The sequence below is a fragment of the Silurus aristotelis genome (assembly GCF_946808225.1).
Source record: "Silurus aristotelis genome assembly, chromosome: 13".
In the NCBI taxonomy this organism is placed as follows: Eukaryota; Metazoa; Chordata; class Actinopteri; order Siluriformes; family Siluridae; genus Silurus; species Silurus aristotelis.
The window spans coordinates 23,474,534-23,502,441 of NC_139586.1; the positions used below are offsets into that span (position 1 = coordinate 23,474,534).

At 37.2% G+C, this 27,908-nt stretch overlaps 2 protein-coding genes and 1 long non-coding RNA gene across 5 annotated transcripts; 1 reads left to right on the forward strand and 2 right to left on the reverse strand.

Moving 5' to 3' along the window:
* Window positions 1–668: 668 nt before the first annotated feature.
* dnajc19 (DnaJ (Hsp40) homolog, subfamily C, member 19) lies at window positions 669–27,614 on the forward strand. Of its 2 annotated transcripts, XM_083559486.1 has the most exons (7): window positions 669–825; window positions 2,056–2,107; window positions 4,869–4,942; window positions 5,026–5,105; window positions 6,002–6,072; window positions 6,398–6,483; window positions 26,058–27,614. In XM_083559486.1, the coding sequence occupies exons 1-6, from the start codon at window positions 823–825 to the stop codon at window positions 6,466–6,468; spliced, it is 351 nt and encodes a 116-aa protein (XP_083415612.1). In that variant the 5' UTR covers window positions 669–822; the 3' UTR covers window positions 6,469–6,483; window positions 26,058–27,614. The 2 variants fall into 2 exon arrangements, with proteins under 2 accessions (XP_083415612.1, XP_083415611.1); XM_083559485.1 differs by lacking the exon at window positions 26,058–27,614 and having other exon boundaries at window positions 6,398–6,526.
* fxr1 (FMR1 autosomal homolog 1) lies at window positions 7,594–23,256 on the reverse strand. Of its 2 annotated transcripts, XM_083559193.1 has the most exons (16): window positions 23,129–23,256; window positions 19,627–19,679; window positions 19,429–19,522; window positions 19,280–19,351; window positions 19,035–19,183; window positions 17,951–18,044; window positions 16,768–16,884; window positions 16,397–16,567; window positions 16,230–16,308; window positions 16,041–16,150; window positions 15,853–15,939; window positions 15,533–15,743; window positions 14,228–14,434; window positions 13,722–13,889; window positions 11,991–12,076; window positions 7,594–10,154 (listed from the first exon to the last, which is right to left on the reverse strand). In XM_083559193.1, the coding sequence occupies exons 1-16, from the start codon at window positions 23,177–23,179 to the stop codon at window positions 9,990–9,992; spliced, it is 1,914 nt and encodes a 637-aa protein (XP_083415319.1). In that variant the 5' UTR covers window positions 23,180–23,256; the 3' UTR covers window positions 7,594–9,989. The 2 variants fall into 2 exon arrangements, with proteins under 2 accessions (XP_083415319.1, XP_083415320.1); XM_083559194.1 differs by lacking the exon at window positions 16,768–16,884.
* LOC310736128 lies at window positions 10,162–11,983 on the reverse strand. The gene is made up of 3 exons (XR_014536466.1): window positions 11,772–11,983; window positions 11,606–11,637; window positions 10,162–11,442 (listed from the first exon to the last, which is right to left on the reverse strand). It is a non-coding gene; the product is annotated as an uncharacterized lncRNA (long non-coding RNA).
* Window positions 27,615–27,908: the final 294 nt, after the last annotated feature.

Genomic DNA, 27,908 nt, shown 5'->3' on the forward strand with positions numbered 1-27,908 from the left:
CTCTTTACATGTGTGGTGAGCAGAAAAGCATCTCAGCATGCACTAAACATCTAACCTTGAGATGAATGGGTTACAACAACAGAAAACCGCACCATGTTCCACTACTGCAACAGGAATCAGAGTTGTGCCAGGGTACTGAAACAACAAAAAAGGTCAAAACTACAAAACAAATGCCACTCTGTCTTTTTTTATAGTCTTCAACTGTGCAGTTTTACTCAGTCTATGCCCCTAATAGACTTAGATTCATTTTGTTGGCTGGCAGGAATAGAACCTGATGTGTTTTTATGCTAATATTACTCTTACCATGGCAATAATATCTATTGGGCTACTATACACTGCTTTTTTCCTCTTTTTCTTTATCTTTTTATATATATTTTGATTGTTATATGTATTTCCACACATATCAAAGCTTAATGAAAATGACCAAGTTAACATTTACACATTTGTGATATAAAGAGATATATAAAAATGTGTATATTTTAAATAAATTAAAACGCATTTTAATATGAATAGATTGCATCATGTAAGGTGTACATCTCTCCATAGATTTGCTTTGGGTCATGGTGAAGTATTGACCTTTCCAAAATGGCGGACATATTGTCGTGTCGCCGGAGTTGCCGTTCCTCGCTTTGATTTTGCGACATATTGAACGCTACGACACCATGTACCAATTTATGGCAGATTCGAAGTCCTTTTACCAAAACATGAACACGTTCTGACATTAATGCGTGTGTGGGGGAAAAAGGAGAGTTTGTGTTGAAAAAAGGTTACAGATATTATGCTTAAAGACGTGAGGACTAAAGAGACATTATTAGGGGAACAATGGTATGAATGGTTTATATATATATTTATTTAATTTTAATCAGTGCTGGCGATCTGTGAACTTTATTGCATTATTAGCAACACGAGAAGCTAACATGAGCTGTAAAGGAAGAAAATATTGAATTAAGGTTTATAGATTTATATATGAAATGTGTGCACTCATTATCGGTTTTTTTTAATATTACGTTGCACAAAAAGTCACAGAAATGTTTGTAATATAACTGCAGGTCATTATCCGAGCTGTGTGTCCTTTAGCTGCATTCACCTCATTACAGTACATGCAAAGACTTTTTACAGTTTATCAGAATAAAATAAAATGTATCAGTTCAAACGCTGAGGGATTGTACAATTGCATTTATAGTAAATAAGTACTAAATGTGGAATTAGATGTAAAAATCAAGTACGAATCCTATGATCAGGTGTCCACAAACTTCTATATAGAAGTCCATTAATTTTGGCACCTTTCTGAATGTGAGCGAAAAACTCTATAGTTTAACTGTTTGATCTTTTGATCACAAAAATGATCAGAGTTTGAGATTTAAATAAAATACAACCGAATTTTATATAAGGAAAAATATTTTTTTGAGGTCAAAAGGTTAAAAAATAAAAACAGATTTTCACACCCATTTTTGCTCATATTTACAAATGGTGGCAGTATTAGTGTATGTGTTCAATATTACATAAGTTATCCGTTTATTATCTCATACTAGTGTTTAGGAAAATATATAAAAATAATAATATTGCTAGTATATTGTCCTATCACACAGCACATTTTACGAAGGCAGTATGTTGTTTCTAAGGTTTTTCTGAATAAACGCTTAAAAATTTCAATGATTTTGAAGGAAAAGATGTTTTGGTTGACACTTTATTTTATAAAATATAAATATTTTTATAATAATCTTTTATAAGATCTTTTTTCACAGATACTATACCATCATATATTTTTTTCCCATAATGCGTTATACATGTGATATTATTTATTTATATATATATATATATATATATTTTTTTATGTTTACTGCCTTATTTGTAAAAAATTTTTCTAATATTAGTAATATTGGGATTCTGGACGTTTTTATTCTAGTGATTAAAATTTTTTCTTCTTTTTTTTCTTGTGTGTGATGTTATGCAAATGTCCCTTGTTTTTGTTTCTGTGTAATTAATGTGTGTGTGTGTGTGTGTGTGTGTGTGTGTGTGTGTGTGTGTGTGTGTGTGTGTGTGTGTGATTTGCAGGCCAGCACCATGGTGGCCGTGGGTCTCACCCTGGCAGCAGCAGGATTCGCAGGTTTGCAGGATTTTAAAACTTATGAACTTGTAAAAGATGAAGTGTGAAACACACACACACACACACACAACACAACATAAAGCTACATCACACAACATAAAGCTACATCACACAACATAGAGCTACATCACACAACATAGAGCTACATAAAACAAGCATTTGTCCAGGACCCTGGTGCTACATAAAACAACATTGAGCTACATCACACAACATAGATCTGTATAACAAAACACAGCGCTACATCACACAACATAGAGCTACATAACAAAACAGCGCTACATCACACAACATTGAGCTACATAACAAAACAGCGCTACATCACACAACATAGAGCTACATAACAAAACAGCGCTACATCACACAACATAGAGCTGTATAACAAAACACAGCGCTACATCACACAACATAGAGCTGTATAACAAAACACAGCGCTACATCACACAACATAGAGCTACATAACAAAACATAGAGCTACATCACACAACATAGAGCTACATAACAAAACATAGAGCTACATCACAAAACACAGAGCTAAAGGCTGAAGTGTCCTCGCCACATAAAGTGCATCGTGTTGCAATCTGGTGCAAACAGTGCAGACGGACAACACAAGACAGTGTGGGACAAATACACAAAACACAAAATAGAAAGTAGTGACGACCAGTAAACCTACTGTAAAACAGCAAGAGCACCAGGTGTAAAACAGTCAAGAGGAAACATGCAAAACAGCATGTAAACAGTATAATATGATTAAATATAAATAATATATGGTGGTGGAATAAATTGGGTTGAATATGAGTGTGTGTTGAGTACAGGTTGTAAAAGTTTAGTAACAGTAGTTGTGTGTGTTTTTGTACGGTTCAGTCTGTGTGTTGAGGAGTCTGAGGGCTTGAGGAGAAAAAGCTGTTGCACAGTCTGGATGTGATGGCCCGAATGCTTTGGAACTGCTACCCTGATGGCAGGAGGGTGAAGAGTGTGTGTGACGGGTGTGTCGTTGTCAACAATGCTGTTGGCTTTGCAGATGCAGTGTTTGGTGTAAATGTCCCTGATAGAGGCAAGAGAGACCCCGATGATCTCCTCCGGCTGTCCTCACTATCCTCTGTAGGGACTTGCAGATTGGGGGAGGGAGATGGGCTTTCCTCAGCCTCCTCAGGAAGTAAAGATGCTGCTGGGCTTTCTTGGTGATGGAGCTGGTGTTGAGTGGCCAGGTGATGTTTTCCACCAGATGTACACCAAGGAATTTGGTGCTCTTGACAATCTTCACGGAGGATCCATCAATTATCAGTGGAAAATGGCCGCTTTATGCTCTCCTGAAGTCAGTAACCATTTCTTTGCTTTTGTCAACGTTCAAGAGACGGGTTGTTCTGGTTCTACACCAGGCTGTTGCAACTTCTCTCTGTATGCTGACTTGTTGTTCTTGCTGATGAGACCCACCACAGTCGTGTCATCTGTGAACTTGATGTGAGTCGAGCTGTGCATTGCTACACACTAGTGAGTCAAGAGTGAACAGCAGTGGGCTGAGCACACAGCCCTGAGGGGCTCCAGTGCTCAGTGTGATGGTGCTGGAGATGCTGTTCCTGATCCAGACTGACTGAGGTCTCCCAGTCACACACACGCACACACACTGAAATGCCACTTATATGAGCAAATGCAAAGCCAAAATTTTGTTTTTAAAACATTAATATTTAGTAGTTCATTATGTGTACAGTTCAGTTATACAGAGCAACCAAGTTAAGCAATTAATTATACCGTACTTTTTGGACTATAAAGCGAATATAAGCTGCACCCACTTAATTTTATGAAGATTTTTATTTTGAACATAAATAAGCCGCAGGTGTCTACACTGAAACTAATGAACTTTACACAGGCTTTAATGAAAGACACTGTGTTACACGGCTTGTGTCTAAACAGTAGCCTACCAAGAAAGTCATTGTTCACTGTGTTCCTCCTTCCTTTCACAACAAGTTTTTCTTTTGGCATCGTCATGCGTTTAAAAATCACCATCGGTGAAGCTTTTCTCCCGATGCCGTGCAGCTCAGAACACAGGTGAAATGCGTTTTTTCATGTCCTGTTGTTTTATATATATAGAAAATAAAGAAAACTCTTTGAATGAGAAGGTGTGTCCAAACTTTTGGTCTGTACTGTGTGTATGTATATATATATATATATATATAATATACACACATATATACATACATATATATTATATACACATATATATATCTATATATATCTATATATATATATATATATCTATATATATATATATATCTATATATATATATATATATATATATATATATATATATATATATATATATATACATACACACAGTACAGACCAAAAGTTTGGACACACCTTCTCATTCAAAGAGTTTTCTTTATTTTCATAACTATGAAAATTGTAGATTCACACTGAAGGCATCAAAACTATGAATTAACACATATGGAATTATATACATAACAAAAAAGTGATGAACTGAAAAATGTCATATTGTAGGTTCTTCAAAGTAGCCACCTTTTGCTTTGATTACTGCTTTGCACACTCTTGGCATTCTCTTGATGAGCTTCAAGAGGTAGTCACCTGAAATAGTCTTCCAACAGTCTTAAAGGAGTTTCCTGTGTTTTCATATAAACTTTTTTCCTACAATATACCCCTTAACATTTGCAATCATTTGCTAAAATTATTTCTAAACCTACAGCACAATATTTATAATTTTCTTTCAAGTCACCCACCTTTTTTGTGCTGTTCTTTTCCAAACAGGTCGATATGCCATGCAGGCCCTGAAACAGATGGAGCCCCAGGTGAAGCAAGCTCTTCAGGCTTTTCCTTTATCTGTAAGTGTTTATACACACTACTCTCCTCACACACAGGATTTGTGTATAAAAAAAAAAAGCCATTGTAATGTTTTCTCTGTCAGACGTTTGGAAGCGGTTACTACAGAGGAGGATTCGATCCCAAGATGACGAAGAGAGAAGCGTCTCTAATCCTTGGAGTCAGGTACTGATCATCAGTTATGCAATTTGTTTTCTGCAAACGAATCAAGTTTAGTGATGTGATGAAGTCCAGATTCTCACCACAATTAAGGTTTTTAAATTCTTTTCCTTATAACAGCAAAATCTTTATCTCTTTTCTACTACAGCAATTTGCCAGTGATAATTTATTATTCATTTTAATTAAATTAAAGAAACATTTAACAATTAACACTTTATAAAACATATCACTCTACAAATAAGTAAAAAAAATCTTCCCTCCTAAAGATTTTGGAAGCCTTAAATTTACAGCTTTACCTCTTGGAGATTAATAACTCGGTCAAAAGTATTGGAACGTCCAGCCATATGTGCTTCCTCGCCAAACTGTTCCCACGAAGTTGAGGCACACAATTGTATGCGATGTCTTTGGATGCGGTAGAATTTAAGTAGGACTTGAACTAGGAGACCCAAACCTGTTTCAGCATGACCGTGCTCCTGTGCACAACGCCAGCTCCATGAATAAATACTTTACACGGGTTGGACAGGAAGATCTTCAATGGCCTGCTGTAGATGTCTGACCTCCAGAATTTATTGGAACATCTTCCCAAAAGAGTTGAGAATATTATTACAGTAAATAGGGACTAAATGTGGAATGGGATGTTCCAGCAGACACTAATCTGATAATCAGGTGTCCATAAACTTTTGTAGATACAATATATATTCTTTGTGTGGAGCATCTTCCATACAAGTTACTGTGTATGACCCAATCAATAGATGCCATAAATGCACATTTATCATCTGACCAATCAGGATCCAGAACTCTACTGGCTGTGTTGTAACATGATTGTATCATAGAGTATTGCTACATTGTGATGTAAGAAAGTAAAATAAATTGCGTGAAGTCATTTTCTTGTCCTTTGCCAGTCCCACTGCCAACAGAAACAAGATCAGGGAGTCGCACAGGAAGCTGATGATCTTAAATCATCCTGACCGAGGTGAGCTCTCCATCATCTTAGGGGTGTGTGAGTGTGTGTGACTGTGTCGGAGTGTGTGTGAGTGTGTGTGTGAGTGTGTGTGTGTGTGTGTTTTATTCCAACACTGGAGTAATACAGAAAATAGATCTGGCTACTTTACATTTACACCACACAGCTACTTATCCTTTATTAAAAAAAAGCCTAATTTGTACAGATTTACAGTTTTATTTGAGTGTTTAGTTTTATTTTATTTCATTTGTGTCAGTGGTAATCACACAGACACACAAAATGGAGACAGGTTTAGGTTGGTTTAGACAAATGTCCGTCCATCTTGTCTGTTTACCAGGTGGCTCTCCATACATCGCAGCAAAAATCAACGAAGCGAAAGATTTACTGGATGGACAAGCCAAGAAATAATTTAATACACACTCAGTGAGTGACTCTTTCATTAAACTTGGTGATTATATAACTGGAAGCATGTGTCTCATTTTCATTTTAAACTGGTTTCTGACCAAGAAGGTTCACAATTCAGTACAATGACAGATTGGCTTTTGATTGTCTTCTGATGCCCCTGGCACCAGACAAACATTTATTCATTCATTCATTCATTTTCTCCAGCTTATCTGTAATTCGGGTCGCTGGGGCAGCAGTCTAAGCAGGCCCCCGCCTTTGAATGCTGCCCAATCCTCACAGCACCGTCCCTTACGGTCCCTCCTGCAGGTGGTGAGCCCACGGGAAGGCGGCCCCACGTCACTCCGACGTCACGGACCTTGATATTTCCCTCGTAAGGGACCCCCGGAGCATAGAGGGTTAAGGGCCTTGCTCAAGAGTGGCAGCTTGGCGATACCGGGGCTTGAACCCCAGACCTTCCGATCGGCAACCCAGTGCCTTAACCGCTGGAGCCACCACTCCCCCCTGTTTACAAACAGACTTTATTTAACACATATACATTTTCTTCACATATCTCAGCAAGTGGAATCTTGGCATGAACGCCAACCTTTTAATGAATAACCCAGAGCTTTTAACAATTAAACCAGCGCAGACATGTGGGCAGATGTAGTGCACTAGTGTCAGTCCCAGTAATAGAAGGGTTGCCTTTAAATTTCAGGGAAGTGTGTGTAGTTGATGGACTCATCAGTTCCATTGCAAGAGGTGTAGTCTATATTATTACCCATTACCCATACAGGTGTGGCCTGTATAACTGCCCAATTCACTTAAAGAGGTGTGGCCTGTATAACTGCCCAATTCATTTAAAAAGGTGTGGCCTATATAACTGCCCATTTTAGATAGTTGAGGTTATAATGGGGGTGTGGCCTATAGTCTTATTTATAATGAAATGGGTGTGGCCTATAGTCTTAGTTGTAATGAAGGTGTGGCCTATAGCCTTAGTTATAGTAAAGGAGGTGTGGCCTATGATCTTAGTTATAAAGAAGGTGTGGCATGGAGTAGGTGGTGGAGGTGTGAGAAAGAGCGAGAGAGAGATGCCCTACAGATTTAGAAAGGAAGGAGTGAAGTAGGTGTGGCTTCAGGGAACAAAAAAAATTGTGGAAGATTCAAATTTTATTTAAGAACTAATTGCATACAAAACATATTGCACATAAAACAACCAGTATAATAATCTTTTTTTAAAAAGTAAGGACAAACAGTTTACAGAACAGAAAATCTGGAAGTTGATCTTTCAGTAGTCCAATTCATCTCCTGTGTGCAATGTTCAGGTGGCCGAGTTAGTGTTAAAGATCTGCTTGTGCATTTCTCGTTTTAAATACTGTACACTTTAATAAATAAACCGAAGCGAGGCTCCTTTCGCTGTCAGTCGATCGTTCAAGCAATCACATGGAGTGTTTTCCTAACGATGACTGTAACAGACCAGTATTCCAGACTAACGTTTTGCTAAAGGGACAGAAGTTACAATTCAGTGCAAAAAAAAAAAACACCTTTATATTTCTGACTGCATTTCCTAAGCTCACTGTATAAAGCAGGCATGTGCCATAATCACGCGTCTGTCTGTCATGTTCATCACGTTATCAAAACCATAGCATCAGTTCTGTCCTGTTTATTGAACAAAATTGAGACGTTCCTTCGGATTTGTCCAAAATGGTAGGATGAGATCTGTGCTTGTTTTCGTACATCCGACAGCCCACCCTATGTAGGTACCCTATTTCTAAATGTATAAACTCTACTGCACATCACGGATATATCGTTCAACTGAAGATCGGCACATGCCCATGAAAGTGGTTGCATATTTATGAAAGAAAAAAAGCTAATTCTCCTTTCAAGGTTTTATTTTGGCCCACAGCCAGCCCGTGACACTACTCTCTGAAGGCACATCTGATCGTGTACTTAAAACGTTTTCATTTTGTCTGTAATGAAGCGCAAGAAGGACGTGCATTATACTCTCTTCTGTCCTGTTATCATCATTTCAAACAGCAACAATTCTGAGGTTTGTCGGTCTAACATAAAAAAAAAAAAAAAAGGACGTAAAAAGGCGTGAATACTTTTGAAAACCCCACCAGATAATCAGGAACACTGAGATTACCGAGCACAACCTGCCAGCCCTGAAGAGGAATAAATGCGGATCAGGTTAGAAACCGGAGCTTACAGTAGTCATCGACACCTTGGGGGGGGGACACTCCTGTTTTTTTTTAAGGTGTAAATACTAAAAAAAATTTACATGTACAATTTCTTTATTCACATTCTAGGAGGAAAAATATGTTATATACAGGAATTCATTAAAAAAAATTGCAAATGTGAGTTTCTAGTCTCAACATCATAGAAACAGGCAAGAGGTGGCTCCACCCCGAAGGCCCTACTGTTTACCGTAAAGCCCTGTATATACACATGTACGTTTATCCCTTTCTGCTCATTATTAATGGTGAAATTATATGTAATGTGCAAGAAAAAATTTTTTGTAAATCCCAAATATATCGAGGAACAGATGTCAGCTATCAAAACTTTCACCATTTACCCGGGAAAATTCTATCGAGACGAGAGAGAGGGGTTTCCCGAGATTTTGTTAATAATAAAACAGATCCAAAATTTACAGATTGGCTTAACTGTTTGTTTTTTGTTGTCTTTTAAACAATGGGGGGGTTCTAGAGCTTCCTTTTACTTGTAGCAGCATTCGCATGACGTTAAAATACTACGTTTGGATGCAAAATGTGTTACAGTTTGGCAGGTCTGGAGTGCTGACTTATGAATAAACACCACACACTATATAGACAAAGTATTGAGACACCTGACTTTATATGAGGGTTTTCTCCAAACTGCTTTACAGAAAGTCTTCGGATGTGGTAGCATTAAATTTACTTTAGCTAGAACTACAAGACTTGTTCCAGCATGAGGATGCTCCTGTGCACAAAGCCAGCTCCATGCAGATATGGTTTACATGGGTTAAAGTGAAAGATCTTGGATCTTGGCTCTGACCTTAACCCTTCTGAATGAACACCTTTTGGATGACTTGGAACGCTGACTGCACCCCAGGCCTCTACACGTCACCTATATCACGACTTAATTAGCTTCAGCTTGTGGCTGAATGATCACAAATCTCCACAAACGCACTCCAAAATCTAGTGGAGGCACATTTAGCAAATGGGGCTAAATGTGGAATGGGTTGTTCACACAGCATTATCTTATCGTCGGGTGTCCACAAACCTTTGGCTATACAGTGTATGTGTTTCGCCTTCATGATAAAGATAAGTGGACAGAAAAAAAATTATATGAATAATGCATTGCACTTCAGGGCTGCTTTTGTTTAGTTCGTGTTCTCCCTTTGTACCTGATCCACGGGAAGGAAGAGAAAAGTGCAGCAGAGAGAAGAATCTGGAAGTCTGTGTGTCTGTATGTGTGTTTCAATCTTTGGCGAGCTCGTACAAGCACTATTGTAAAAACGTAAAGGTTACGACTGTTTGAAGAAAGAATACACGAAAAGATCGAGGTGTTCAGCAGAGTCCGTTAACGGCGTTCGGCTTGGCCACATCGGGTTTCCCGTCTGGGCTCGTTTCCGTGGAAGCACGTGGTGTCTTTTTCGGCTCGTCTGCGTCAGCACTGGGGCCGTTAGTCAGCTGCTTGGAGTCGCTGTGCTCAGATATGACTTCCACCTGACCCTAAGAGAGCAGAAAAATTATATGGATTTTTATTTTTTTTTTTTTAATACATTTTTTCGTTTGTTTTACAAAGCAGCAAATCATATCTGGAAACAAAGCTGACTATTCTGGAAAGATGAAATAAAAGTTATTTTATTGTATGTATTAGAGGTCAACGATTAATCAGCTGATTGCTTGAACTATGGCAGAAATCCATACCGATAGTTTTTCCGGCTTCTGGGACGCTGCCGTTACGAGAGCGGCCTCTAGAGGTGAATCACTGATTTCACCCGTGGTTTGATATTACACGCTGCACAGAGATCGCTATATTGATTATTTATAATTAGTTAATTATATAATTATATGTGTTAATTAATGAAATTAACATTAATATTTATTTCATTTAGCACATATGATTCAGTACTTTTTCCTTTTTTATTATTATTATTATTATTATTTTTATAATAAAGTTCAGTATTTTACATGGAGTGTTTTTATTTAATTTTTATCCAGTATCCATATCGGTTGATTTATCATTTATCGGCAAGTACGATTTAACCTAGTTACCGGTCAAATCCACTATCAGTAGGCCTCTATTATGTATCTTAAATTAAATAAATCACAGTGTCTTTAGACATACTGTACACTTATAGTAAAATAAGCAGTAATGTGGTGGTGTGATGAACCTGAATTACCATAAACACCATGAAGGTGATTATTTCCCTCTAATCACAAAACCCCATGTGTTTTACTCAGACCCAGGCAAAACATCCAAAATCTTTTTAGTTACATTTATTGTTCCAAAACATTCATGAATACGAGTTCCTCTTGTAACTAGTATTAATAATAACTGGTTACAGGACCAGCCTTTCCTTCTTTTTTTCCCACTTGGAAGTAAATGAGACTTAGATACATATGCCATATGAACAAAAGTATGGACACCTGACAATAAGATTTGTATGTGATTTATGAACATTCCTTTCCACATTTAGTCCCCATTTGCTGTTATAATAATCTGCACTCTTCAGAGATGATGTTCTAAATTTTTTAAGTGTGCTTGTGCAGAGTTTTCTCATTCAGCAACAAGGGCGTTAGTAAAATCATGTACCGGATGTGGGTAGGATGGAGGCCTGGTGTGCAGTCAGCGTTCCAGCAGGCCACTCAAGATCTTCCCATCCAGACCATGGAAACCATAACTAAATGGAGCTGGCTTTTCTCCTTAGACATCCTGTACAATTGTGTATCTCCAACTTTGTGGTACGTTTAGGAAAGAATCACATATGGCTGGAAAAGTCAGGTGTCCCAATACCTTTTTTGAATACCTTTCATTTATTTACACAAAACTCTTCGCTTTAATTACACCTGTTGAGATCTTCCTCAGCTCATCTTATCACTTTTCAGCACGTTGTTGTGAAAAAACATGTCAGAAGCGGGTGTATTTTTTTTTCTTTTGTTTCTAAATGTCCCAATACCTTTTGTTCATATAGTGTAGCTTCTCATGTTCCTGTGAAAAAAAGCAAGGCACCTTGTTCTGAAATCGTCACTGCCATGTTTTCTAATCCATTTTCTAAACAAGTCTGTGTGAATGAGCTGTTTCTATAGAAACGATAGTGTATTAGAAGGGGATTGTTAACATACATATGTGAATTGCAGCTGCATTGCTATCAGAGCTTCTGCTATAGAGAAACAATTCGCACCCTCTGGCAAATCACAATCTGGGATTCAAAAGCACTGTGGTGATAATGAGTAGAACTATTTTAGGATCTGACAGTGGAATAATTATGTCTAAGTATAATATTTTACGATATTTATACTGATATATAATTTATATCATAAACAGCAGGAATTCTGACCTACCAAGTCTTTTTTATTCTTCTTCAGATCTCGGGGCGTTCTCTGTCTGCTGTGTGATTCAGCACGTGATATAAAATCGGCCACGGTGACTGCAAAGAAAAACATCTTCAATTAAAACCTGTTTTATTATTGCATTTTACAGTGCCTGTAAAAAACACCTAAACTTATAGGTTTTTGAGAGGCACATGCATGCTCCTTTGGTTTATATGCAACCAACTAAGTCGTTTAATGGTATATAATGTACAGATGTTTTAATTGCAAAATCCTCTCTTAGCATGCTTTACGTGCTCTTGGCATGCAGACAGTTTGTTTCTCCAAACATTCAGCTGAAATAAATTTTTCACGCCTCTTTGCCAAAGTTGTTTTCACTAGCAGATTTCTTTTTGAGCTTGTGATCCAGATCGTCCCAGAGCGGTTCAGGAGGATTTAGGTGCGGTGACTGGGCAGGCCTTTTCCATTAAAGATAACACTCAATCTCTATATAACACTTAGAGCTTCGACGTATGCTGGAGCTCATCGTCTTGTTGTATGGTGAAGTCGGTTCCAATGAGCCGCAGTCCACACTGAATTTCATGGTGTTGAAGTGTGGAATGGTGGCCATGTTGGATCAGTTTTCCCTTCACCCGGAATAATTCTTCAACCTTCCCTGCTCCAATACAACCCAAAACCATTAAGCTTCCACCACCATGTTTGAATGTGGAGCAGTCTGATATCATCTCTCCTGTTCTCAGTCATACATACATTCCTCTGTTAGAGGCAAAAATGTCCAAAAATCTGTCCTCGAAACTTTCTTCCAATTATTCACTGTCCAATTGCTTAGAAACAAAAGAACCATGCACGTATCAAAAACTTTAAAAGGTTGTGTGTTTCCAGACTTTTGACATACACTGTATGTAAAAACACATTCCGTGCTGCAAAATACAGAGAAGAGAAAGTTTAGTAGTTAGCATGACCGTGACTCGTGCCAAAAATTTATTATACATACGGATGAATGTCCTAAGACCAACTCTGACAATAGTGCAGACGCAAATTAATGATTTACACAATCATTGATAATGTGAGGAGAATGTGTTTAACGTTTATAGAAAGGAGTCTCCAGTGTCAGAGCTTTGTAACAGCCAGAGGTAAATTTTTTGGAAACTTCCAGAAAGGGGAGTTTACACTTTTTTGCAGGTTCTGTGTAAAAGATCAATAACAATACATTTTCAAGTAGTATGTGTTGTTCTTTTATTTAAAACAAATTATTAGTTGGTAAAATGCTGGTGTTTATGAGTAAATTTTTTACTTATTAGTAAGTAATCATTTGTTGGAAATCCACATTTTAAAAACACAATGTATCTAGTTAAGCCTTCAAAAACTCCTTTAAAGAGTGAGTGACACTCAGCACACACTGGTTAAGGCTCATTCCATGCACACTGTAGGTTCATGCGCTACTGCACTACCTGGCTGTTTCTCTTCAGGAGGCCGAATGCGCCGGCGACGGCTGCGGTTTTGCCGTGGGGGTTTAGACTTAGGCTCATCTACAGCAGAGTAGATGAAATCTCAGCGTTACTCAACCTCAGGACTGCTTCTGGGTTCACTTTAGCATTGAGCTGAAGGTTACTACAGCTTACACAACCTTCAGGTTGCCAAGAGTTTAAAAAAAAAAAAACTACACTAAACTGTTCAGACTTCCTGCCCCAGCAGCAAGTTGTGTGTGAAGCTGAGAAGCCATGTGAAAGTGTGTGTACTTGCCGAGGCCGTTTTCGCTGAGTGATGTGTTGTCGTCAGATTCAGGGCGCCGGCGTCGTGAACGTCGGCTCCGAGAACTGGGTTCGCACTCGCTTGCTTCTGCATCGGCAATTTGATCCGACTCAGAGGTGTCCAGAATACTGTAGGGGTTCCGGTCCGGATCCTTAAGAACTGCCAAGAAAACAAAAAATATATTCCAGAAATATCCTCTAAAGCAGAGAATAAATGCATCTCTCTTTGTCCATTCCCTTTTAAACAATGTTTTTTTTTTCTCTTCAGAACAGGTCTATTCTCTAACAGACCTGTTCAAAGGCCACAGGAAAGATAACCAAGTTTTTGGAATCCCATTCCTTTTTTGATGGGCATGATCATTTATTTACACAAAACTCTTCGCTTTAATTACACCTGTTGAGATCTTCTTCAGCTCATCTTATCACTTTTCAGCACGTTGTTGTGAAAAAACATGTCAGAAGCAGGTGTATTTTTTTTTCTTTTGTTTCTAAATGTACCTGAGCTCATGGTGCTCCCTGAGCCTCTTCCAGCCCCACGACCTTGGACTCCTAAACCACCACGACCTCTGACACCTGCCCCTCTTCTCCTGTTGTTCCTGGCCTGGACACCACGCTCGTCCTCGACTTCTTTTAGAGAGAAGTCACTCAGCTCATCTCTCCGCTCAGAATCGGTCTCCGAGGTGTACGGGTGCTCAGAGTTCGTTCCTATGGACAAGCAGGATTCATGTTAAACTTGTATTTATATACATCTATACATATATCAGTTAGTGGTATTATATTAGAAAGCAAAATAACATTTTATACTCAAAGTGGATGTGTTAGAAGCAGGGAAAATGAAGACCAAATTGTGTTGACTAGACGACTAAGTCAGAGGATCTCCAAAACTGCAAAACTCATAGGCTGTTCCCAGTCTGCAGTGGTCAGTATCTATCAAATGTGTTCAATGGAAGGAGCAGAGGTGAACCAGCGACAGGGTCATGGGCGGGTCTCATCAATGCATGGGGTGGGGGTGGGGTTGTTAGTGAAGGCTGGCCCGTGTGGTCTAATCCAACAAAGAAGCTCCTGTAGGTCAAATTGCCAAAGAAGTTAATGCTCCACGGGTCAGGACTGTTTGGGCAGCAACAGGGGGGCCAACACAAAATTAGGCAGGTGGTCATAATGTTATGCCTAATCAGTGTGTGTATGTGTGTGTATATATATATATAGTCTATAGAGGCTGCACATTGACTACGCTACAATATATCCCAGTTTCACTTCAATAGTATTGTCTCTTGAAAAAATATACTAAAATGGTTGATGAAATGTGAGGGGTGTACTAACTTTTGAGAGATACTGTGTATACAGTATGTGTGTATACAATATATACTAGAGATGGTAAGATTCGGTGCATCAGCAACAATGTGATGCACTGATTTAAAAAAAGTCAACTCTACAGAGTCTGAGAGTCACATAGAATATATATTAACATGGCAGAGGTAGAGCTGCATCTTCCTGGAGACAGAACAGGAAAAAAACGTCTGGCTTTTTTTTTTTTTTGCACTACAAAGGCGTGTATGTGAAGTTCTTTCCATGGCATCGTATTGCATTGAATCGCATTGTGCTGAATCAAATCGAAATCGGATCACACTGCATTGTAACGGGAGAATCTTTTGGTAGCGGCTTCATATGCATCATTAATGTATCATAGGCAAAGTGAGAAAGAGAAAATCATTTATAAAACGTGAATGTTTTTAAATTTCTTAAAAAAAAAAAAAAAAATGCATAAAGCAAGAAGCAGCGAAACATCATAATTAAGTGTGTTACCGTAAGCGGAGTTGTGGTTGGCGGCCCTGCGTGCGCGCCCCCTGCCCGTGTAGGAGCGCCCAGAGTGCAGCGTGACAGTGGAGACGCCTTCCTCCGTCCCGTAGCTCTTCTCTTTCTCGGTGGAACGTGCGGAAACGGGGCGGAAACCCGAACCGATCTGACGCAGCTGTTCGTCGATATGCAGCCGCTCCAACCTCAACTGTTCGACCTCCTACACAAAAATAACAAGGAAACAATCACACAATCTTTAGACACCACCATCACCATCACCATACAAATCATCATCATTTGTCCAAAATCTCCATTTCGTCACTACTCACGTTCAGGTAAGCGATGTGGTACTCCAGGAGAACTTGAATGTTTCCGATGCTCTCCTTTGTACCGACAAACGTGAAGGGCACCATTCCCTGCAATTTCAATAATAATAAAATACCACAGAAGGGCCATTAACACTACTCTTTATATTAAAGAGATCAGAAACGAAATGGCCTTGAGAACGAGAGCTCACCTCTTGCCTGGGAAGGTTGTTGTCGTTGTCTCCTTCAATCCGTACTCGCACCACCCCGGATTTATCCACGATCTCCTGAATGACCTTACCGTTTTTACCGATCACTTTGCCTGCGACAGAACAAACCGTGAGCGAAAAACTCGAATAAACAAAAAAAAAAAAAAAAGGTTGGGGAAGGTTCACACCTACCAACTAGATTTCTGGGAATTTGTACAGACTCCTCTAGGAACTCCAGGTAGCTCCTTGCTTTCTGGACAGCCTCGGGAGTCTGGAGTGAATTTATGAACGATACATTAATACACACATCTTCATGCTAGAGATGATCAAAGATCCGGGCTGACATGACCGACTAATACCTCTCCGTAAATCCTGAACGTGCCGCTCTCTTCGTCCAGCTCTATGGCCGTCACTCCTGGAATTTTCCTGGCCTGCTGGATGTTTGTGCCGTGGCTGCCGATGGCGAGACCCACCAGGTCTTCCCTCACCGTGAACTCCTCCTGGAACGCTGATGCCAACTGCTTCGTGCACTGGGAAACACTAGTCTTATTACAAACTAACGCAAATAACTACAAAGTCTTCTGTGTCAAATCATATCCAATTCATTTTTTAAAAAAACAAAAAACAAAGTCTTTAATGCAGTCCATCAGGCTTTTTGTGCTATTCTTTACCCTCACTGTCTCTAGAGGAGAAAAGGAACTACACTGGCTTCTGGGAAACGTGTCGTTACCTCTAAGTGCTTTGTGGCCTCCTCGTTCCTGTACATTAACATGAGTTTAGTCCGGATACTCCTCAAGTGCATGTCACTCAAGAGAGACACTCTCTTCACTGTCACCTCGTTTACAGACTGTACAACACCACAAACACACACATCAAATCAATAAACATTTGACCTTTCATTGTGCATACAGGTGCTGCCTCAAAAGGAAACAATCTAGGTTTCTTACATTTTTTTTTTTTTTATAAGATTTTGACAAAATGTGAGAGAACTTTGGGAGAATTGTGAATTGTAAGTATGGATTTGCCAGGTAAAGAAGACTTTGAAAAGCTACACATGAATTGAAGTAAATGGAAGGAAAGGGGTGGTTAAAAAAAATAAATAAATGGCAGACACTAGGACATAAAGTGTGATAGAAAGAATTGCTCATGATGTCAAAAGGAAATAAAAACTGAGCTTTTTCAACTTTAACATATCATTATGTAGGAGCCTTTTTTTTTTTTTTTTTTTTAGAGTGGCATATGTGGGTTATAAACAAAAAGTTTTTAAAAAGTGAAAATTAATGCAAAGCTTCTGTTTTTTGAGAAAAATATGACACTTAAAAAGCTCAACATTTCATACATAATATTTTTAAAAGATTGTTTTTAAATACAAGGATTAAATTAATTATATTTATAGCATAGAATATCTAATATATATATACACAAGTTCAATTTTCTTTCTTTATTTATTTAATGCAAGACTCAGCATGCAATGAATAAATTAAGAGCACACATTAAAAGTCACATACATGATATATGACATAAGTATTGGGACACCTGACTTTTCCAGTTATATTGCAATTGGAAGATTAGTCTTTGGGGTGGCCTTTGGGGTGGCCTTTGGGGTGGCCTGGAACACATTACTATGTGGATAAATGAACCAAAGTCTCCACAAGCACACTAACATCTAATGGCTCATCTTCCCACAAGAGTGTAGATTAATAAAACAGCAAAATTTAAAATCTTATGGTCAGGTGTCCACAAACTTGTGTCAATATAGTGTATATTTATCCTAACAGTTAATATGAATTTTTGTGAATATTTTGAAAGTAAACTAGACCTACTAGGCTTAAAATCAATTCTGTAAATCATACACAGTGTAATTTTTGTTTGTCCTAAAAGTGTAAATGCATGTGAACATGTTGAGCACTCACCAGGACAAGCAGATCACACCCTTCAGGGTTAAAGACGATCCTGCTCGCTCCTACAGCCTTCTTAAAGTCCTTATGAGCAAGCTCACTCTCACAACTTCGAGGGACAAAAACAAACAAACAAGGTTTTATAAGGAACAAGAAAGAAAGTATGTGTGTTTCTAGATTCACTAAAATGGAGAGTTATGGGAAATTAATTGAGATTTGACCACTGAATAAGTTAAAAGTGTCATTCTGGAGTATAATTGAGAGAGAGAGTAAAAAAAAACGGAAAGAAAAGGGCGAGTTTAGTAGGGGTAGTTTTGGAAAAAAAAAGTCAAGGGGCATACTGACACAAAGCATGGGAAATAAGTTTTAATAAGTTAATAATAGATTTCATTACGTTAAAGGGAATAAATTGAAGATTTTGAAGGAAGATAGCAAGTGGAATATGATTCTGCAAGATAAAATTAGCTTTTGAGGAGTAAAGGGGTTAAAAAGTGGCGGTTCAAAGAGACATTTGGAAATTTGACATTTTATGAGGTAATCAGAATAAAACAGATATTGCTGGAGTTAGAAAAAAATGAAGTGCAATTTTGGCACCATGGAGAGCTCATAGGGGTGTAAAGAGGGATTTTAGAATGACTGAATAAGTTCATTTCTTTTGGCTAATGATAGATTATGCAAGAGTATATGAGTAAAGAAAAAAGTATACTTTGGGTGGACATGAATCAAAGCACAGGTTTGAACGGTTTTATGGAGATTTGGGGATTAAAAGGTAAAAGGGTGAGAAAAAAGATAAATGATCAATTTGAGAGGTACAATAGGTTCAAATAAAAACGACACGTTCTGAAGATACATTTTTTTATATATATATATATATATAAAAACTAGTTTTTTTTTTTTTTAAGACAAATGTGATTATGCAATTTTTCTATTATAATAATATTTGTAAGAGAGGAAAGCTGTAGACTTATCCTTGGGTTTTACTGGAGTTCCTGCATCACTCACTGTGGTGTCTTAATAAAGTGACCTTGTTAAACTTCATTTAAATAAGTAATTAATTAATTAAATAAATAAATAAATAAATACAATTTCATGCACTCACGCGGCTTTCAGGTCATCAGGAACAGGAACGGTGCACTTGTGAAAGGTGTTTTCCGTCACAGCTTTGTTGAGGTTCACCGGCCTCAGACGCTCGAATGTGACAATCTCGTTGTACGTGGCGTCGCAGGCCGCGTACTCGATCACGTAGAACTGAAAGGAAAAGGGAGAGAGAGTTGGCGTGGTGCTGCAGATGACGCAGAAACAGAAAGTGAAAGGTTGTGTATGGGATCTCCGCTGTATACTCACATCTCCCTTCATCATGCGCACTTTGGCGAGCCACCAGCCACATGGTTCCTGCTCGTTTGCCCTTGAGAGGATCTGAGAAACAATTAGAAGTTGTAACATTACACTTGTAAAGCGGTTTTGAGAAATGCAAATTCTCGCAGACTGCTCACCTCCACCTCGTCTCCTTCGCCGATTTCCTTCTTCACGTCAGCTGGAGGAGGCAAGCGCACGTCACAGAACGGGACCTGTCTCTCCGGCTGCCAACTAATGTGGAAAAGGAATAATGATTACACACTTTTGATGACAGTTGGTTTTTTTTATTTTTATGGTATTGAATCAAAAGGAGTGTGAATCAGAAAAGTGCGTACTTGTTCTCGAACGAGATTGAGAGCGAATCCTCATGAACATCTTTGACGAAGCCCTGAAACATGACATTGCACATTAAGTTCATCATTTATACACAGAAGTGTAGTCTAAAGGTCGACCGATTAATCGGCACTGATAGTTAATTGCTAGAACTATCGGCAAAAATCCATAGCGATAGTTTTTCCGGTACACTGTCATTACAAGAGCAGCCCCTAGAGGCAAATTACTGATTCCATCCAGTATCCATTAAAAAAATTATTGGCTGATCGGTTATCGGCAAGTATGATCCAACCTATCTATTGCTAAAAACCGACCATTAGTCGACCTCCAATACAGTCGATAGTTTTTGCAGGGAGATTCTTAATTAAAGGCTCCCACGATGTGAAAAAATTATATTACAAAGGAAAAAGACAAACAAGAGTTTTTCAAAATTACATCCAGGAACATACAGAGAGGTTGGAAGTTGGTTCTGCGATACTTGACCGCATTACTGTGTATTTATTCTAGTTGTTTTCTAGTTCTTTCAATTAGATTTTATACATTTCCACTTATTTCAGCAATGTGGTGGGTTTGGTGTCTCTCAATGAGTTTTATCCTGAAGTTACTAACTAACTAACTAAAATGTATAAACAGAGGATATAAAGTGCACAATATTGTGGGACAAAGCAGTGCGGGACAATATAGTGCAGTGAAGAAACAAGAACAATCATAAAAAAGAGTGCATCAGATATGTGCTATACACGTTATATGTATAAGAGTGTCCTGTTTGGTGTGTGTGTGTGTGTGTGTGTGTGTGTTGCTCAATGTTGTGATAGAACAATACGAGAAGTGGTAGCTAAGTGGTTTAGACACGGGGCAGTGGTTCGGAAGGTTGTGAGATTAAATAATGACAAGCCCTGAAAAAAAAAGAGCTCCAACGTCAAGAAGAGTTGGTGTGATTTTACGGGAAAAACGGCTTTTGAATCTCCGAGAGAAAGTTTTCGCATGTGATCACAGCTCAGGAAAAGTTTTCATCTCACTAACAGAGAAATAAAAATAGACCTGGCCTTTAGAATTTTATCCGCTCATATCTACCAATGACTGCTCATGATCCAAAAACGAACAGCTGACGCTCGGGGCAGAACACGCATGCATGACATAACTTCTGCATGAACCTCAGTGGATGGGATTTCCTGAAGGTGCCGGTCTCATGGGCACAAAATATGATGAGCTGTCAGGGATCAGAGGAGCGTTGTTTTACACGCCTATGCTACAGAAAAGCCTTTTCCTCCTGAAGGTCATTCGTTTGATCCCAGAACTGTCACAGCTTTCTGATAGAGTCAAGAGAGTCAATCACAGACACTCTAACCCATTGCAGAAGTCTGTGAGCTCATGTATGACCAGCAGATAGATCAAGTTTGTTTCAGTTCGAATTTGAATTACATTTACAAGAATCTGCCAAAAAAAAAAAGTCAATGAATACCACAATATTCCTAGACTAGGTTGTCATATGTGGTCGTCTTTACAGATCCGACTGGAAACCAGCCGAGTCATGACCAGCCCAAAGATTTAAGTTACTGAGCAACTCAAGTACTATGAAAAGAGATTTGGACTGTAGTTGATGCAAACAGTCTGCTACAATGGTTTAGGACTAAAACTGGTGTAAACAGCTTGTGAACTGTCAGTGAGAACAGAAAACTTAGTGATGGAACTGTAAATAATAAACATTCAGTGATACCAAGATGAGGATGGTTTTTTTTTCGAGTCTGTTTTTATTTCAAGGTTTCTTCCTCGTGCCATCTCAGGAAGTTTTTCTTTGTCACAATCCCCACTTGCCCATTAGGGATAAACATGCATGCACTACCAAATACATTTGCAACCTATTTATCTCTGAAAAGCTGCTTTGGGATCATAATGTCCATTATTAATAGCGCTATGCAAATTTAATTGGACTGCATTTCAAAACACCCCCTGACACTTTTGTTTACAGTTATCTCTTTTTTTGTACATTGTACTATATAACATTATACAGAATGTACACGGGTCTACATTTTTTGTGTGTCTGTTCTACACTATATTGTATTGTCTATTTGCACACAATGCACTTTATGTGGCTAGAAAAACTCATTTTAGTCCTTAGGTCTGTGTTCTGTGATGTAGCTCTATGCTGTTTTATGTAGCACCAGAGCTCTGGAGAAACAGCTATATGAAATGACAATAAAAGCTTCTTGACTTGACATTAATACAAGTTCATTCTGCCTATTAATGACAAAGACCAGTACACACCTTAACAATCATAGATGTGTAACAAATGGACATTTGGTTCAACCCAGACGAGGATGGGTTAACTTTTTTACTCTGGTTCCTCTCAAGATGTCTTCCTCATACCATCTCAGGGAGTTTTTATAACCTCTCTATCTCTCCTTGTAAAGCTGCTTTGGAACAATGTCCACTGTAAAAAGCGCTATACAAATCGAATTGAATTTTTCGATACCAGTGCAACATCCGGCTTGCTCTTTACGGATAAACTTAAATGAACCTATAATTTCATATTTTATAACCTGTTTATCTCTGTAAAAGTTGCTTCGGGACAACGTCCATTGTTAAACACGTTTACAAATAAAACCGTATTAAATTGATCGTGTAACCACCGGGTTACGGTCTTCTACCGTAGAAGGAATGGACCAATCTACTTTGAAATGATTGTAAATCAGATTATATTGAGTGTAAGGAACTAAGATGTAGTTGGAGGAGAAAATGCTGAGAGGTGAATCAGATTCATGTGACTGCTTCATCCATCCCATTACTCCAGTTTGATGTGTTGTCATTCTGATTATGGTTTACATCAGAAACCTGCAAAGAGTTTCTCGAATGCTTTTGATATAGCGAAAGTTAGGAGGAAAGTGAAAGTTATTTACTAGAAAAGAATCGAAAGTGAAAATATTCTCATTAAGCTGAAAACCCCCTAATTAGCAAAAGACTTCCAGAATTAGTCAATTAAATCGACTGAAACGATGCCCTTAGTTATAAATTAACTCTCTAACCGAATATTGTATAAATCACAGCCTTGGTGATCCTAAATCTATCACTGATCACTTTATTCGGACCGCAGATCACATGAGAAACGATCCTGATGCTAGCTAGGTCTCTCGGGTCGCATACAATATTACTAGCTGAGAAAAGAACCCGCCTGTAATCCGGCAATTTTCCAGTTTCTGCGTTAGGATTGGCTAAAAGTGTATCCTAGCGTGCACTCTGATTGGGTGACAAAACCCGAAAATAGGTTACTATCCAATCCTAATGCAGCAGGCGGGACTTGTCGGAAAACGGGTTGGAATTTTAAAACGTAATCCGAACTGCAAAGCTATGCTAACCATAGTAATTAATAAAAGCGGAACCAGGAATGCAGGCGCATTTTTAAAACGACTACGTCTTAATTAGGAGTGTATTCGGAGTCTCGAATGATTTAAAATGTAAGTCGTTTATACAAGGCGTAAAAGAAATAATCATATAAAAATATTTTACCTTATAATAAGCTCCATTGGAGCCACGAACCTCCACCGTCAGTTCGTCCATTTTGAACGCGCAAGGAATTGTGGGTATAAGTTCTAGAACCTTTCAGGCTCAAGTGACGCCTGTCGGGTTCAGTCCCAAATCTGTTTATAAAACATTTAGGGCACAATGTGAAGTGCTGCAATGTTTATTTCCTGATGTCTCTGTGTTGTAATTATATATAAAAAATTATTAGACTGAAGCCAAAATCACATTTTACTAACTGTACGATTACAGAAAACATTGTTTTATACCTTATTAGTGCACTTATATAGGGAGAAAGAAAAGATTTGAGATTTAGCCACCCTCCTATAGAGTTAACTCTAAACCTTTCTAATCAGGCTTTTGAATGTACACTGGTTTTAGAGATGCAGTGGACAAAACTGAGGACATTTCTGAAATCCTAGAATGTTTGTGATGGAAGAAGGCTGTTTTTTTTTTTTTTTTTTACACACATATAATATATAATATATATATATATATATATATATATATATATATATATATATATATATATATATATATATATATATATATATATATATATAATATAATATACAATGTATGTAATGCAATGTAATATAATATAGTATACTATTATATTACGTTGTATACAGACATATTATTTAATTATTAAGTAATTTCTATAATATAATATGGTATAATTAAAATAGCTTTTGTCAAAAATTCAAAAACTATTGTAATGCTATGTTTGAACATGACATCACTTTCATCCTCAGTGGCATTAGTGCTTTATTTATTTACAGCCTACACGAGCAATGAGACTGATGACGACTGACAACATACTGACAACAAGTTTATTACAGTAATAAAACAATGAACATTTTAAAGGGTTTAGAGCATTAATACCCCCAAATCTGTAACAATCTTTTGCTTTTTAATTAAAAACTATCAGGAGAAAAAGATCACATTTCTAAATCTAAGTACTAAAATGTTTTTTGCTTTATGGTGATATGAATCCAGGACAAATAAATGAATTTTATGTATCCTCTCTCTCTCTCTCTCTCTCTCTCTCTCTCTCTCTCTTGCTCTCTCTCTCTCTCTCTCTCTCTCTCTCTCTCTCTCTCTCTCTCTCTCTCTCTCTTTCTCTCTCTTTCTTGCTCTCTCCCTCTCTTTCTCTCTTTCCTTGATAGTTCCACATGGTATAATGTAGATATAATGTAGGTATAATATAATATAATATAATGTAGATAGATAGATAGATAGATAGATAGATAGATAGATAGATAGATAGATAGATAGATAGATAGATAGATAGATAGATAGATAGATAGATAGATAGATAGATAGATAGATAGAACTTTATTGTCATTGCATTGTACAGGTACACAGCAAATGAAATGCAGTTTGGCATCTACCAGAAGGGCAAAATGTAGCAATCGTGCAAAAGTGCAGATAAATATGTATCATATTTACAGCAAGTAATATAATAATAATAATAATAATAATAATAATAATAATAATAATAATAATAATAATAATAATAATAATAATAATAATAATAATAATATGGTACCAGGATCAAATGGGAAATCTTTCCAGAAAAGATTCACAAGTTAACCTTCAATGTCCCCTTAAAGCTGCGATCTCTAGGACTGTCAAAATGAATGCATTCAAGGTTAGTTTTTGGACATTTTCTTCACCACATGTGCTTTTCTGACTAGGAAATAAATGTTTGAATAAGTTAGACAACCCAATTTTCTTAAATTTATCCTTTCAGTTTTATGTATGCAGCAGGTACAACAGAACTTGTAAAACTAATCTTATATTTTACTAAGCACAGCACATTGTTATCTTCAGGAACGTGCTAGCTCAAGGGTTAAGAACAAGTTGCTCCTATCGGAAGGAGGTAAGTTCAAATCCCAGCCCTAACAAGCTGCCACTGCTGGGCCCTCGAGCAAGGCCCTTAACTCTCCACTGCTCAATTGTATAAATTAGATAATTTAAGTCTCTCTAAGTGTCTGCCAAATGTTATAAATGTCTAACTTTCTACAGTGTCAGATGCTGATCAACTTCAAACCCCAAACCTGATACACACCCTGATCCCATCATTCAGCATTGGTATTTCTCGTTCCTGATCTCTGTCACCTTTGTGTACGTCTTGTTATTTATTTCACAACATCAGCATTGTTCTGAATAAGAATTTCAACAGGTTTCCAAACGTTTTTTGAGGCAAAAACTGTTAGTGACACCTAGTGGAAAATCATTTCAGTGTTTCACCTTGAACATTTATTTTCTACTCTATATTTTACAATAGTAGTTTTCAGATGGAATTCATTTCCAGAGGGAAAAAATGTACAAGAAAACTTCTAAAAATGTCGCTTAATATAAACAGAGACATGAGCTAATTGCTGTATTGGGCATGATAACTGAAGCATGTGTAGTGTGTACAGTAAATGCTGCAAAATATACAATTTCCCTTCATGATTTGATGTAAAATTTAGCATTTACAGTGAAATGGGGCAAAGAAGGTCATCTGTAGCGAAATAGAAGCTAAATGTTACAGCATATTAATGTAAAGGTCATTTATTATAACTTATTTTTTAAGATTTCATATTTCTAAATTTACAGACATTTATTTATGCATATTAGGCTTTTTTAATGCATATGTCTATTTTTGCATACTTAATAACCAAAAAAAAAGAAAAAAACAAGAAACTGTTCTCATCTTTGCTCATGTCCTATTTTGCCATTTGCCCTTTGTTTACTATAAAATCCAATATTATCGCCAACACTTATTACCATTTGGAGAAATTGTAGTTTATTTTACAGTATAATTTTTGTTGTAGGTTTGAGCAAGTGAGATGTTCATAAATGCAGAAATTTGTTAGTTTCTGATGTGTGAAGGTTGTACAACACCTCTCGTGTGATGTTTTCCCAGTCAATGTTGAAGAGAAGAGAAGAGAAGAGAAGAGAAGAGAAGAGAAGAGAAGAGAAGAGAAGAGAAGAGAAGAGAAGAGAAGAGAAGAAAAGACTGGAGACAGCCATATTAAACTCCAGCTGTAGTGTTGATTAAGTCAGGTGTTGAGGAGAACTGCACTGATTGAGTGCTTGTACAGTTATTACTCCAGGCTACAATGTTTCTTGTAGTTCCTCATCACACTGCATCAATCAGTGATGAACTTGTGTAAGAGGTCATGTTGGTGCTGCAGATGTTTCTCGATCAATACCTTCTTACCTTGTTACAATGTACCTTCTGACCAACTAACCTTCTGACCTTAGTCTAAAGTTTATACATAAGTTTATGTTCATACTTTATAGTTCATAAATAGTTTACTTTTTATCCAGTAGTTTATCCAGTAGTTTACCTTCTTACCCTGTATGCTTTAGCTCATCCTATGCTGTAGATTAAACCTCGGTGCAGCTGCTTACCCTGAAGTTTACACCTTATATATTCTAACTTTGTAGTTATAAATAGTTGACTTTTTTTACCCTGTATTTTTAATGCATTAGTTTACCTTCTTACCCTTCAGTTTAAACCTTAGTACAAGTGCTTACCTTGTAGTTTAAACTTTGTTATTAAATCTTACTTTGAAGTTATACAGTTAATAGTTTACTTTTCCACCCTGTGGTTTAAACATTAGTTTATATTTTTACATTGTAAGTTTACCTTCTTACCTTGTCATTTTTTATCTTAAATCTAGTTTATAACCCTGTAGTTTCTTCATTAATTTACCTTCTTACCCTGTAGTTTAAACATTAATTTATCTGATGGCCCTGTAGTTTAAACTTGAGTTTACCTTCCGATCCTGTCATTTATACATTAATATTATTTAGATTTATCAGTTTTTATATTAGTTTATATTCTGACTCTGTAGTTTATACATTAGTTTAAGTTCTGGCTATGTAGTTTATACACAATTTTATCTTCTGACCTTGTAGTTTATACACAAGTTTAGCTTCGGACCCTGAAGATTATACATAATGTTACTTTCTGGCCCTGTAGTTTATACACAATTTTACTATCTGGTTCTGTAGATTATACATAACTTGACCTTTACTTTTATACATTAGTTAATTTTCTTGCACAGTAGTTTACACCTTACTTTTACATTATTACCCTTTAGTTTACACCCTGTAGTTTATATCATAATGTAGGTAGTCATGTTAAGCCTTGATTCTAACTCTGTCATGTTACACTGTTAGTATTTTTTTACATAATTTTTACCTTGTTACCACATATCCAACTGCACAGTTTACTTTTTTCTACCCTGTAGTTTGTCTTGTTACTGTTAAGTTTATTTTGCTTTCTTTTTGGGTTTTTTCAACTTTTTCATTGTTCAGTGTCTGGTTCTGACCTCTAAATGTTATTGTATCCAAGACACTGCATCCACCCACGTTATAGTTAACCATGTCTGGATTTATTCTGCCCCCTGCAAGTATGAACTATGAGTATGAGGATGATACATGTCTGAATAAAAACACATTTATTTTATAATCCTCTCGTATCGGCTCCACATTGTGATCAAGATCAGGTGAAGGTCTAAACATTTTAAAACACTTCTACTTGTCAAAACAAAGATGTGATTGAAAAAGATTGGAATAAAACAATCAGCCATGACAAAGAGATGCATCCATATATTTAGTTTGTCATGTCTGTGTGTGTATATATATATATATATATATATATATATATATATATATATATATATATATATATATATATATATATATATATATATATATATATATATTCTGTATATACTGTGCCCTCGTATATGGTTTACTTTTG

What these genes read in the sequence shown, in the direction of transcription:
- fxr1 (XM_083559193.1), bottom strand. Translation starts at nt 23,179, where the DNA reads ATGGACGAACTGACGGTGGAGGTTCGTGGCTCCAATGGAGCTTATTAT. An exon ending in TCAATCTCGTTCGAGAACAA is followed by an intron (nt 19,523 to 19,626) that starts GTACGCACTTTT and finishes TTTCCACATTAG; the next exon opens with TTGGCAGCCGGAGAGACAGG. An exon ending in TGCGCATGATGAAGGGAGAT is followed by an intron (nt 19,184 to 19,279) that starts GTGAGTATACAG and finishes TTTTCCTTTCAG; the next exon opens with TTCTACGTGATCGAGTACGC.
- dnajc19 (XM_083559486.1), top strand. An exon ending in TTCAGGCTTTTCCTTTATCT is followed by an intron (nt 4,943 to 5,025) that starts GTAAGTGTTTAT and finishes TTTCTCTGTCAG; the next exon opens with ACGTTTGGAAGCGGTTACTA. An exon ending in TCTCTAATCCTTGGAGTCAG is followed by an intron (nt 5,106 to 6,001) that starts GTACTGATCATC and finishes GTCCTTTGCCAG; the next exon opens with TCCCACTGCCAACAGAAACA.